The 14171-nt window shown below is 39.2% G+C and overlaps 2 protein-coding genes and 1 non-coding gene across 3 annotated transcripts; all 3 read right to left on the bottom strand.

The window, feature by feature from the left end:
* Positions 1-1385: 1385 nt before the first annotated feature.
* LOC133547452 (gastrula zinc finger protein XlCGF71.1-like) lies at positions 1386-6458 on the bottom strand (the record flags this gene model as incomplete). The annotated part of the gene is made up of 2 exons (XM_061893133.1): positions 6454-6458; positions 1386-1992 (listed from the first exon to the last, which is right to left on the bottom strand). Coding segments are annotated over exons 1-2 (612 nt in total), but the record flags the coding sequence as incomplete, so codon positions are not given.
* A 576-nt stretch (positions 6459-7034) lies between these two features.
* trnay-gua (transfer RNA tyrosine (anticodon GUA)) lies at positions 7035-7121 on the bottom strand. Its single transcript is given in 2 exon segments — positions 7035-7070; positions 7085-7121. It is a non-coding gene; the product is annotated as a tRNA-Tyr (tRNA).
* A 1965-nt stretch (positions 7122-9086) lies between these two features.
* On the bottom strand, positions 9087-13875 carry LOC133547451 (zinc finger protein 391-like). The gene is made up of 3 exons (XM_061893132.1): positions 13771-13875; positions 11653-11875; positions 9087-10545 (listed from the first exon to the last, which is right to left on the bottom strand). The coding sequence occupies exons 2-3, from the start codon at positions 11873-11875 to the stop codon at positions 9368-9370; spliced, it is 1401 nt and encodes a 466-aa protein (XP_061749116.1). The 5' UTR covers positions 13771-13875; the 3' UTR covers positions 9087-9367.
* Between the last annotated feature and the right edge of the window lie 296 nt (positions 13876-14171).

The raw sequence follows: 14171 nt of genomic DNA, 5'->3' as shown, positions 1-14171 counted from the left end.
CTCGGGGGGTTCTGCGACTGGTGTGGGCGTCGCCCGGGCGGGCTGCAGACGGACCGAGCACACCCTTACCCCAACCCTAATCCTAACCCCAAACCTAACCCGCCAGTGCCTCCAGTCCGTCTTTGGGTGGCGTTCTGCCGGTCGTGGGGCTTCCTGGGGACTCTGTTTGCGAGGGACGTGAGTGCAAGTGGCACCATGTCAGTGTGGTGAGGAGCTCAAACACATTACAGGAGTTGAGGCACAAAAGAACAACCATATTTACATTGTCTTGCGTGGTTGGGCTGAGGGGTCCGTTGTGACACTGCAGGGGAACCGAAGCTCCACCCCCTGTAGAGCTCTCATAAATAAGTCCTCCTCCTACTCCACCGGCTCATTCGCTCTCCAGCTGTCGATGAGGGGACATCCAGCTGTGAAGACAAGTAAGAAGCCGTGTGTCAGAGAACAGCCAACCTGATGAGGTCTGAGGGACCGAAACGCGTCGTTGGACAGCCACAAACATTTGGCCGTGTTTGCCACCACACTGCACACCCAGGAGTTTGGCGTTGTACGCCTTCGGGGTTCTCGGGGGGTTCTGCGACTGGTGTGGGCGTCGCCCGGGCGGGCTGCAGACGGACCGAGCACACCCTTACCCCAACCCTAATCCTAACCCCAAACCTAACCCTAACCCTAACCCTAACCCTAACCCGTTGTAACGTCACAGGTGAAAGGTCATTGCTCCGACAGCGAACAATTGAAAGGCGTTTAAATCGCCAAATTCACCCTTTTAGAGTTCGGAAATGGGTTAAAAAAACATATGGTCTTTTTTCTGCAATATCAAGGTATATATTGACTCTTACATATGTCTGGTGATAATGTTCTCCTTTAAAATTGCAATTTAGTAAACTAAAAAGGCCGTATTGGCATGTGTTGCAATGTTAATATTTCATCATTGATATGTAAACTATCAGACTGCGTGGTCGGTAGTAGTGGCTTTCAGTAGGCCTTTAAATTTAACAGTAGAAGATGAGAGGCACTACATACAACATCAAATATACATTCATATTAAACATGCTGTGTTTTTAAAGTACATTTAGCACAATCACTAAGTGTTTTTAAATCCCTGCAGCTTCCATGACTGTTACACACTTGTGTTTACTGTCCTGACACTTATGCCGGAACATCTTATCACACACAGTGCAACTAAATGGTTTTTCTCCAGTGTGTGTTCTCATGTGTCTGGTCATGACAAGATTTGTGGAGAAATGCTTCTTACAAACAGGGCAAGTAAAAGGTTTCTCTCCAGTATGTGTTCTCATGTGTGCGGGCATCTTAGGCTTTGTGGAGAAACTCTTCTTACAAACAGAACAAGTAAAAGGTTTCTCTCCAGTGTGTGTTCTCATGTGTATGGAGATGTCAGGCTTTCTGGAGAAACACTTCTTACAAACAGAGCAAGTAAAAGGTTTCTCTCCAGTATGTGTTCTCATGTGTGAGATCATATGTTGCGTTGTGGAGAAATGCTTCTTACAAACAGAGCAAGTCAAAGGTTTCTCTCCAGTATGTGTTTTCATGTGTGAGGACATGTTAGACTTTGTGGAGAAACTCTTCTTACAAACAGAACAAGTAAAAGGTTTCTCTCCAGTGTGTGTTCTCATGTGTATGGAGATGTCAGGCTTTCTGGAGAAACACTTCTTACAAACAGAGCAAGTAAAAGGTTTCTCTCCAGTATGTGTTCTAATGTGTGTGATCATATGTTGCGTTGTGGAGAAACGCTTCTTACAAACAGAACAAGTCAAAGGTTTCTCTCCAGTATGTGTTCTCATGTGTGAGGACATGTTAGACTTTCTGGAGAAATTATTCTTACAAACAGAGCAAGTAAAAGGTTTCTCTCCAGTGTGTGTTCTCATGTGTCTGGTCATGGCAGGCTTAATGGAAAAACTCTTCTTACAAACAGAGCAAGTAAAAGGTTTCTCTCCAGTGTGTATTCTCATGTGTATTTTAATACAACTCTTGTGTCTAAATGATTTCCCACATTCAGAGCAGTCAAAGTATTTTTTATTAGTGTGATGTCTCGTATCACCTTTGGAGTCATTTTTACTCTCCAAAGGTTTTTGGATGTGGTCACTGTGATCAGAAGAGTGTGACATCATGTGGTCCATGTCTGACAGAGGAGCAAAGATGCTGTCTGGTTCTGACTTTATATCTTCACAATGCTCTCCATCAGCTTCTGTGATGTGTTGACTTACAAGCTCCGCCCCTCTGTTCTCCTCACTTTGACTGTGATGAAGCTGTAAGGACTGAGCTTCAGCTTCATCATTATCCTTCACCAACCTTTGAAGCTGTTCCCACAGTTCCTCCTCTTCCTCTTTAATGTGGGAGGGGTCCTGTAGCTCCTTCTGTCCCACACTGGAGCTCCACTCCTGCTGTTTGGAGGGAATCTCTTCATGACTCTCTGCTGACACCTGCTGGACGTCTGCAGAACATAAAACACAAATGAGGTGTTACTGTATTGAAGTTTGCAGTATTCAAACTATTCACATGTGAGCTAGGCCAAACAGACAGTGATGGGCAAGCGACCTGGAAAATGTATTAAGCTAAGCTATAAGTTACTCCCAATTAAATGTAGCTAAGCTATCCTCAGAGAATTGTAGCAAGCTACACTACACGCTACACTGCAAAAGCAGCGTAAAAATACCCATCATCTCAAACAGGTAAATTCCCAAACAAAATGAAAATAGCTAAAATTGCACCAATTTATCAGACTGGAGACAAACACCAATTTACAAATTATAGACCTGTTTCTTTACTTCCACAATTTTGTAAAATCATTGAAAAACTGTCGGATTAGAGAGTTTTACAAACAAACATAACATATTAGATGAGAACCAATATGTATACAGAGCTAATATTTCAACTTCGATGGCTGTAATAGAAATGACAGAAGAAATGACCAATGCAATAGATAGTAAAAAAAAAATATGCAGCAGCAGTGTTTATTGATCCAACTAAAGCATTTGACACTATTAATCACAATATTTTAATCAAAAAACTATACTGGTATGGCATCAGAGGGTTGGTCTTAAACTGGATTAGAAGTTATTTAACCAACAGGAAACAATACGTGAAGCTAGACGAACACACTTCTACAACACTAAATATATCCTGTGGTGTACCTAAGGCAGGGGTGCCCACACTTTTTCTGCAGGCGAGCCACTTTTCAATTGACCAACTCGAGGGTATCTACCTCATTTATATATATCATTTATATTTATTTATTTATGAAAGAGACATTTTTGTAAACAAGTTAAATGTGTTTAATGATAATACAAGCATGTGTAACACATATAGATGTCTTTCTTTCACAAAGACAAGAATATAAGTTGGTGTATTACCTGATTCTGATGACTTGCATTGATTGGAATCAGACAGTAATGATGATAACGCCCACATTTTCAGATGGAGGAGAAAAAAAGTTGTCCTTTCTGTACAATACCACATGAAAGTGATTGGTTTTTGGCATCTAATTCATCCAGCTTCCATACACTTTACAAGAAAAACATTGGCGGCAAATTCCGTAGCTTGCTTGATTGACATTCACGGCACCCGAGGGTCTTGTGAGATGACGCTGGCTGCTGCCAGTTCATTATGAAAAAATGACAGAGAGGAAGGCCAGAAACACTTTTTATTTCAACAGACTTTCGCGCCGTCCCTTCCGTCAAAACTCTAAAGGCCGACTGCACATTTCCTATCTTCACAATAAAAGCCCTGCTTCATGCTGCCTGCGCTAACAAAATAAGAGTCTCGGAAAGCTGGCGTGCACAAGTGATGTGCACGCCAGCTTTCCGAGGGATCGCTTGTGCACGCCAGTTTTCCGAGACTCTGTATTTAGTTAGCGCAGGCAGCATGAAGCAGGGCTTTTATTGTGAAGATAGGAAATGTGCAGTCGGCCTTTAGAGTTTTGACGGAAGGTACGGCACGAGAGTCTGTTGAAATAAAAAGTGTTTCTCGCCTTCCTCTTGGTCATATTTTCATAATAATGATCTTGCAGCAGCCAGCGTCATCTCACAAGACCCTCCGGTACCGTGAATGTCATTTAAGTGACGTCTTGGTGAAGATTGATGATCACTCATTTTTAGGTCTATTTTTTTTAAAAGCCTGGCTGGAGATCGACTGACACACCCCCCGCGGTCGACTGGTAGCTCGCGATTGACGTAATGGGCACCCCTGATCTAAGGGATCAAAACTAGGACCAACATGGTTCAAGCTTTATATAAATGACATTTGTAAAGTTATAAAATATTTAAAATTAGTATTATTTGCGGATGATACAACAGTGTTTTGTTCAGGAGAGAACACACAGAAGATAATACAAATAATAACAGAAGAAATGAACAAATTAAAAAGATGGTTTGACAAAAACAGACTATCTTTGAATTTCGGTAAAACTAAAATAATGCTATTTGGTAGAAGTAGAAAAGAAGTGTCAAACACAAATACAAATAGACGGAATAGAAATTGAAAGAGTAAATGAAACCAAATTTCTAGGTATAATGATTGATGATAAAATGAACTGAAAATCTTATGTAAAAAATTTACAACATAAAGTAGCAAGAAACACGGCAATAATGAATGAAGCAAAACATGTTCTGGCCCAAAAATCACTTCATATTCTCTACTGCTCACTAGTGATACCATATCTGAGTTATTGTGCAGAAAAATGGGTAAATAATTACAAAAGTACACTTCATTCACTAACAGTGTTACAAAAAAGATCAGTTAGAATAATACATCATGTTGGATATAGACAACATTCAAACACTTTATTTATTGAATCAAAGATACTGAAATTCCACCACATAGTGAATTTGCAAACAGATAAAATTATACACAAAGCAAACTATAACCTGCTAGCCAAGAATATACAACAATTTTTCTCAAAAAAAAGAGGAGAAATATAATCTTAGAGAAAAATGTAATTTAAAACATTTGTATGCACGTACAACACTTAAGACCTTCAGTATATCAGGATGTGGAATTAAATGATGGGATGCATTAAACAAAGCAATCAAACAATGTACTAATATCATCCACTTCAAGAAACTCTTCAAACTTCAAGTCTTTACAAAGTAGAAAGAAGAAGAACCATGATAATGAACATTCTGAATGTATTTCATCAATCCATTTGTTCATTTTCTAGATGTTCTTACTCATCTCACCATATGAAATGTAACTTACTTCACCGGCTATTATTTATTTATTTTTATTGTGATTACTTATGGAGTATTTTGTCAATAAATTAAGAACTGGAAGTGAACAAAAGTTTTAGCAACTGTTATGTAAAAGAATCAATCATCAATCAATCAATGTTTATTTATATAGCCCCAAATCACAAATGTCTCAAAGGACTGCACAAATCATTACGACTACAACATCCTCGGAAGAACCCACAAAAGGGCAAGGAAAACTCACACAAAGTGGGCAGGGAGAATTCACATCCAGTGGGACTTCAGTGACAATGCTGACTATGAGAAACCTTGGAGAGGACCTCAGATGTGGGCAACCCCCCCCCCCCTCTAGGGGACCGAAAGCAATGGATGTCGAGCGGGTCTAACATGATACTGTGAAAGTTCAATCCATAGTGGCTCCAACACAGCCGCGAGAGTTCAGTTCAAGCGGATCCAAGACAGCAGCGAGAGTCCAGTCCACAGGAAACCATCCCAAGCGGAGGCGGAGGCTGGCAGGCCAGGGAGACCATTTCAGTATTGTAAAAGCCACAGGAGGCTTATTAGTAATAAGTACCATTTTAGAAGCATGTATATTTATGCTGAAACCCAGGATCGATCCAGGGAGCATTGGATCTTCAGTCTGACGCTCTCCCAACTGAGCTATTTCAGCTATACAACACCTTCTTGGGTTTACATATTCAAATGTAACCAAGGTCTGCCCTATTGGTGACTTTTGAGGGGTGGAAGGAGGTCTTTCCAAGGGGTCTCAAAGTCTAGTATTGGTCAGCAGAACAGGTACTTGAATCCCGGAAGCTCCAAAAGAATGTCTTGCGCTCCATGACTGAGCATTTCAGGGTCTCTAAAAAATGTACCTAAATGCTTCTGAAGAATGTTTTACTACCGAGAATGTTATGATTATTGCAAACATTTGGCAGATTTTTCAGAAATTTTCAAAAGTTCTTAGCAGGCTAATAAATAAGTCTTCAAGTATAGATGAAAAATGCTGAAAAGAAAAGCAGTTTAAGCGTCATGACCCGGAATTGAACCAGGGTTGCTGTGACCACAACACAGAGTACTAACCACTATACCATCACGGCTGTTCCTACTCATCTTGATTGATAATGTGTTTGCTCTCCTGATGTCTAATGTTAAACCATCTGCTCAAGCCACATTCTGTTTGAACGACATCATGGAAGAGAATCTCAATCAGTGTGCTAATACTTGATGTTCTGGGGAAATATTTAGGTTTTACTCCATTGTGGTGTAAAGAACAACTGCTAAGATGTAAAATAGTCACATTTATATTGTTGTGCTCACCTTTTTCCTCACCCACTTTATTCTGATTGAATGCCCCGAGTATAAGAACAGATACAACTACCAGTTATACATTCACAATAATAAAGGGAAAAAAAACACATTTTTCAGTTTGTAGATTTAGAAAAGCCAAAGCAAAGTAAACTCCCCCCAAAAATCACACAGAATATTGTTTCAGTTGAGTTAACAAACAACAGCACGCTGGCCAGGAGTTGAACCTAGAATCTTCTAGACCGTAGTGAGACACATAATCCATTGCATCACTATCCCTACAGAAAGAAACATCTTACTGTAGGACAGGTTGTGTTTCGTAAACATCTTACGCCAAAACAACACACAGTTTACATCCTCAGGATGTAAGACATTATTTGGATTCTTATTTGAACCACATCACACAGAAATGTAATGTATGAATGAGTGAGAATGAGGGAGGGATGTTTTGGGTTGGTGCACTAATTGTAAGTGTATCTTGTGTTGTTTAACTTGATTTAATCATTTAAAAAAAAGCGTAACGGGTGATCCTTCGAGCCGGATTTGAACCAGCGACCTAAGGATTTCAGCATGAGCAACTACAGTCCTCCGCTCTACCAACTGAGCTATCGAAGGTTAGGATCAAACAATACTAATTCTGATTTTTGAGTCACATTATTATCAAGCAATTAATCAATCAAAGTTGACTTCTATAGCCCTAAATCACAAGTTTCTCAAAGGGCTGCACAAGCCACAACGACATCCTGGGCTCAGATCCCACATCAGGGCAAGAACAAACTCAACCCAATGGGATGACAATGAGAAACCTTGTAGAGCAGTGGTCCCCAACCACCGGGCCGCGGCCACAGAATAAATGTTTATTTATTTATTTTTTAATCACAGTCAGTTTTTTACTGCATGCCACTGGTAAGCGCACGGGTGAGAAGAGGTTTTAAAATGATTAGCTCCTGCTTACTTTTACCGCATGCCTTGATTAAGCGCAGGAGTGAGAAGAGGTTTTAAATTAATTAGCGCCCGGGCGCCTATTCAAGGAACTACGGTATATTATCACACAACTCTTATGCTTAAAGGCTGTTGCTATGGTTATTATCAAGTGTGCTGACATTATTTTTTCTTTGTCTGTGCAAAGCTGGCAATCCACAAGATTGCAAGCAAGTCTCTTATTAGTGTTTGTTTCCAGAACCGGCCTGCTGACTGCCAAGACCGAACATCGAGTACCGTGACGTAGACAGAACAGAGACAAGGTGATATCACGACTGTCAGCACATTTGCATTTATGTATAATTATATATTGTGTCTAGCTGGAGCTGTGAAGATGACCCCCTTCCCTCAGCGACAGCCTCAGTGATGTAACCAGGGACCTCCCAAATAAATAGAGGCAGCACGTGGGCTGGACTTTTAGAACGTAGTTTGGATCTGTAACTAGAGTACAGCCCAAAACACATCTCTCCTCAATTGAGCAAAATGTAACTCTGTCTGTGCATGATTTCTTCCTTCTCGTCTGTTTAATAGACGCATCAGTGTTTGAACCTGACACCACTATAATCTTTTTCCTCTTTTCTACTCTTTTAGCACTCGACTTACCTTCATGACCTTCTCTCCCCTCTAGTCCTATCCATGTCCATACCTTCCTCATACATCAGCTCACTGTCCCCTTCCATCTCCTTTTAAGCAGCTACCAGAAATCCATAGCTGGATAATGGAGAGGTCTTGTGAAATAATAATTAAAAAAAAAAATCACCTAAAAGCAAAAATAAAAATGAACTAAATCTCCTCTGTTCTGTACATCATTGTCCAAGTGACATTATATTGTCATCTTCCTCTTTATGCCATTTCCTCAAGGTGACAGAAAAACATGATACAACCTGCCTATCATGTGATTCTACCATGTTGGCAAAATACAAGCACACAATATATTGACATATATAACACATAAAACATGGAATTAGAAGTGAACAGTACCCATCCCTACCAGCAAGTGTTGTTGTACTGGAAACTAATTTACAAACACAACTTCATCACACACAATACTCCACTATGGAATTGTTCGTACATTAAAATGAGAAACAAATCCATCTTTGTACAGCAATGGTTTGAAAAAGGCATTTGGTCACTGATGCACTTATTGACTGATAAAAATATTTTAATATTTCAAGATTTAATTAAGTATGACCTGCAAATAAGAAATATTACAACATTTAAATAGGCTTTTATTTAAAATATTCTAGTTACTGCATCTTTTTTAATTGTTTTCTATTTCTTCTTATTATTATTTTCTCTGAAACAAAAAAATACTTAAAAGTTTCCATTCTTTCTGAGATAAAAGAGTTAATCTAAATAAAAAAAAAGGATGGAATTGACCACTTAAAATTATATTATGGATGTTATTTTGCAATTGAAGACATCACTTGTTCGTTCTGTGACTGGGAAACACAATAAAAAGTTTATTTTAAGAATGTATGCAAAGTAAATCTCTGTGGGATGATGTACAATATTGGCTTTTGTCTGACACTCCAAACTTTGACTGATATTGATGTTGTTTTGGGGATGTTGAAAAAAGAAAAAAATACATAAAACATGTTTAGAACACAATACTGGATTTATTTGATGTATCCACAAATGTAAGTTTGTAAAAACAAAATCCTTTCACAAAAACAAAAAAAAAATCTGCTATTTTCTCTCACTTGTATATTGCATAAAGGTCTGGGGACATACATATAAAACAATCACAACACAATCACTATAATACAGAGTAATAACGGTAATTAATAAAATAGATTATAGAGACCCAACAAATGAATCATAAAGTTGTTAGAAAGTCAAAATGAAAGTCTGGACAGTTTATTTCAAATCCTGCAGTTTCATTTGCTGCTGCTGTTCTCACCAGCACACTTGTGTTTCTTACACTGGTACTTAGAAGACAATCTTTCACCACACACACTGCAACTCAACACTTTCTCTCCCGGGTGTCTTCTCATGTGTGCTAAAAGGTTTGATCGGTCACAAAAGCTTCTGTTGCAGATTGAACAAGAATGTGATTTTTCACCAGTGTGTGTTCTCATGTGTACTTTCAAACTGTTACTTTGTACAAAACCTTTACTACAGATTGAACAGGAAAAAGGTTTTTCGCCAGTGTGTGTTCTCATGTGTACTTTCAAATATTGATTTTGTGTAAAACCTTTACCACAGGTTGAACAGGGAAAAGGTTTTTCTCCAGTGTGCGTTCTCATGTGCACTTTCAAATATTGACTTTGTATAAAACCTTTACCACAGATTGAACAAGAAAACGTTTTTTCTCCAGTGTGTGTTCTCATGTGTACTTTCACATTATGACTTCGAACAAAACGTTTACCACAGACTGAACAGATAAAAGCTTTTTCACCAGTGTGTGTTCTCATGTGCACTTTCACATTGTGACTTCGAACAAAACGTTTACCACAGACTGAACAGATAAAAGGTTTTTCTCCAGTGTGTGTTCTCATGTGTCTTTTCAGATGACTATGGTATTTAAATGTTTTGTGACAGAGAGAACATGTGAAGTGAGTGTTGTCAGTGTGACATGTCTTATCATCTTTAGAGTCTTCATCATCAGTGTCAGGAGAGTGTGACGTTGTGTCCTCACTATCTGATAGTGGAGCTAAGAGCTTGTCTGCTTGTGATCCTCCACAGTGGTCTCCATCAGCTTCTGTTGTCATGTGTTGTGTTGAGCTGCTGCTTGGAGGCTCCCCCCCTCCCCTCTCCTCACTTTCACCTTTCACCTCATCATCTTCACTCTTCACAGGGACACCAGTCACTGGGAACTCCTCCAGTCCTTCAAGATGATCTCCCTCTTGAGTGATGCTGTGTTCCTCCTCTTCCTCTTTAATGTGGGGCGTCAGTGAGTCTTCCTCTTCCTTTTTACAGGGAAGGGTCTGTGTCAAAGAGGAAAAGGAGACGCCAGAGGGTCCGTGGCGCCTGGTCTTCCTCTTTGAAGGATCCTCCTTCACCATCCTGAAGCTACTCTCCTTTTTTTCAGGCAGACGTTGTTCTCCACAGACGTCTGCAGGACACACAATGACAAACATGCTTGAGAAATGTCCAGATTTGCTCAGTCACATGAGGCATTCAGTAAGTTTACATGTACTTAAAATAAAAAGTGATTATATTAATTGGCCTGAAAACAAACACATTGCTCTTTACAACATTATTCACAGGAATAGAAGACCACTTTTTACGAGGGATGGGCAATATGGCCTAAAATCTAAATTGTGATAAATTCCCTTTAACCTGAATGCAGCTGGGATAGGCTCCAGCGTCCCCTGTGATGTTAATGTCAGTTACTGATGTATAAGCTTGGAGAAAAGATGAGGTTGTTTACAGTGTAAATCTGTATTCTGTATTGTTGTCTCAGCTATGATGGAAAGTTTGATCTCCGGGAATTTTAAACAAGGAATCACCATGTGTTTGTGTGGCTAAAGGCTAAAGCTTCCCAACTCCATCTTTCTACTTTGACTTCTGAAATATTAATTGAACAAATTGCAAAAGATTCAGCAACACAGATCTCCAAAATACTGTGTAATTATGCCGTGAAAGCAGACGACTTTTAGCTGTGTGTGTGTGCAGCGCTCATACTTCCTATAAACCCGTGACGTCTTGCGTACACGTCATCATTACACAACGTTTTTAAGACGAAACTCCCGGGAAATTTTAAATTGCAATTTAGTAAACTAAAAAGGCCGTATTGGCATGTGTTGCAATGTTAATATTTCATCATTGATATATAAACTATCAGACTGCGTGGTCGCTAGTAGTGGCTTTCAGTAGGCCTTTAGGAACCAGTACTAAAAAAAAAAAAATGGTACTTGGTATACAGCTCTTATCTTCATCACTAAACCCTTGAAATATGCTGACATATGTGCTGCTAAAGGTAAATAAACAGTAGCCATATTGAATGATTGCCTTCATTTGACCACGTGAGGTAAGGAGGACGGCCTCTAGGTCACATGGTTACACCCCAGCAATTACACTGTTGATGATTGATGAACATTCATTTTTAAATGGTGGTGTTAAAAAGCAAATATATCTCCATCTTTAGTGATAAATGTGGCCCCCGGATGAACATGTGTCACAAACATTGTATTAGATGATATGTGGATGTTGTGCTTACTTGGACTGTGATGAAGCTGTGAGGACTCAGGTGGTTTGTCTTCATGCTCTTCAGTCTTCACAGAGACAACAGTCAGTGGAAACTTGCTGACATCAGCCTCCTCCTGCCCTACAGGACACTCTCCCTCCTGACTGATCCACACTTCCTCCTCTTCCTCTTTAATGTGGGGGGGCTGTGGATCCTCCTGCTGCTGAAGGGGACGTTCTTCTTGACGAGCGTTCATCTGTTGGACGTCCGCAAGACAACACAAACAAACTTCAGCTCAGACGTGTCAAATGTTTTTTAGACCATCAAATATAATATTTTCCAAGTGGACTGACACCACTTTGTGGTGATGTTCTTCTACACATGGAATAATCATCAGTTATTGATTATTATGAATTGTGTCATTGATTCTATTTTCTGCATTTACATTAATTATTGTTTAAAAAGTAACAACTTATAGAAAACCTCCTGCTGGGATTTTAATACCGTCATGACTGCATGAAGTCAGTCTGCACGTATAAAAGTGTCATTGTGCTGCAGCATCAAGTGACGCCAACTGGCTCCTCCCACTACCAACCTACCAGCCAACCTTGACGTGCACCTCCAAAATAGTCCCACCTCACGTCAACGGTGACCAGGACTACAGAGCTGTGGTCCGTTGGCTTTACTTTTACGCGCAATATCCTCTCCTTGTTCTCCATTACCTCCCTGCTTGGCACTCAGCATCAAGGGTTGTGATTGGGGGTTAAATCACCATAAATGATTCCCGGGCGCAGCACTGCTGCTGCTCACTGCTCCCCTCACCTCCCGGGGGGTGATCAAGGGGATGGGTCAAATGCAGAGGACACATTTCACCACACCTAGTGTGTGTGTGACAATCATTGCTACTTTAACTTTCTTCTGCGAAAGCAACATTTTTAACCCAACAGAAAACAGCGAAGCACTTGGAACAAGTGCCAGCGAGTATATATATATATATATATGTATGTGTATATATATATATGTATATATATATATATATATATATATATATATATATATATATATATATATATATATATATATATACATATATATATATATATATATATATAAATTCATAAATGTAAACAATTATTTAAAATATTTGGGTACCTCATGTTCTGACTACATACAAAATATTGATGCAAATTTTTTTAAATTTTATTTTAATATTCTATTCTTTTCTCCTACCCCCACCCCCCCCAACCCCATCTTTTTTGTAAGGGGCGCTGGAAGCCGGCAGACCCGTCAGCGATCCTGTTCTGTCTCCCTATAATGTTTGTCTGATCTTGAATGGGATTGTGCTGAAAATTGTAATTTTCGTGAAGGAACTCTCCTGACGGAATAAATAAAGTACTATCTAATCTAATTTAAATTCATTTTGTGTGCAGTATATTAAAGCTATTTTTAATATTTAACATTTATTTAATTAAATATTTATTTTAGTCTGACTGAATAAGCATTAATCACTTACAATTGTGCAAATAGTGTTTTCGTAATAACAAACATCAGTTGATTTAATTTCCATATGTCCACCCAATGCAGCTGAGATAGGCTCCAACACCCACTGTCCCCCTCGCAACCCCAAATAGGGACAAGCGGTAGAAAAATGGATGGATGGATGTTATCAAGGTAATAGAAGTGCGTGCAAACATCATTTGTATTTATTGCTAATAAAGTTGACAGCAACATAAAGCAGACCACTGCAATAGTACATTATATTACACTGTCATTACAATAACAATAATATTTTTTGTTCATCCTGTAAAACATCTTTGAGTACACTGAAAAGCGCTATACCAAATAAAATGTATTATTATTATTATTATACCATGTGACTTATTCCAGACTTAAATTTCGAGACGTTCGTTTCTTTCTAGTAACAAATATTCAATGATGTTAAGCGTGACTGTAATATACAACAAAAATACTGTTAAATTATTAAATAAGTCAATATAATGCTCACAGAGAACATATAAAATACACTCCTCAAAAAAAAAACGCTCTCATTTGCTACAAAGGCCTGCTAGCGGGCTAAAGCTAGCACGTTAGCTTCGAACAACATATGAGGTAAATAAGATAAATAATATGAAAATATATCATGTATATTACCTCATAAGCCGCGTGTACAAGAGAGGAGTGGAATATATTCTTCCTATTGTTACACCAGCAACTCTTTTTTGTCTTCTGTGGCCGGGCAAAGGAAGTGTGCAACACTCACTATTGTCCCAGTGAAACACGTGTTTGAAGGAAGTGTGCACCACTCACTATTGTCCCAGTGAAACACGTGTTTGAAGGAAGTGTGCACCACTCACTATTGTCCCAGTGAAACACGTGTTTGAAGGAAGTGTGCACCACTCACTATTGTCCCAGTGAAACACGTGTTTGAAGGAAGTGTGCACCACTCACTATTGTCCCAGTGAAACACGTGTTTGAAGGAAGTGTGTACCACTCACTATTGTCCCAGTGAAACACGTGTTTGAAGGAAGTGTGCACCACTCACTATTGTCCCA

The sequence above is a fragment of the Nerophis ophidion genome, unplaced genomic scaffold, assembly GCF_033978795.1.
Source record: "Nerophis ophidion isolate RoL-2023_Sa unplaced genomic scaffold, RoL_Noph_v1.0 HiC_scaffold_114, whole genome shotgun sequence".
In the NCBI taxonomy this organism is placed as follows: domain Eukaryota; kingdom Metazoa; phylum Chordata; class Actinopteri; order Syngnathiformes; family Syngnathidae; genus Nerophis; species Nerophis ophidion.
This window is presented reverse-complemented; position numbering and strand designations above follow the sequence as displayed.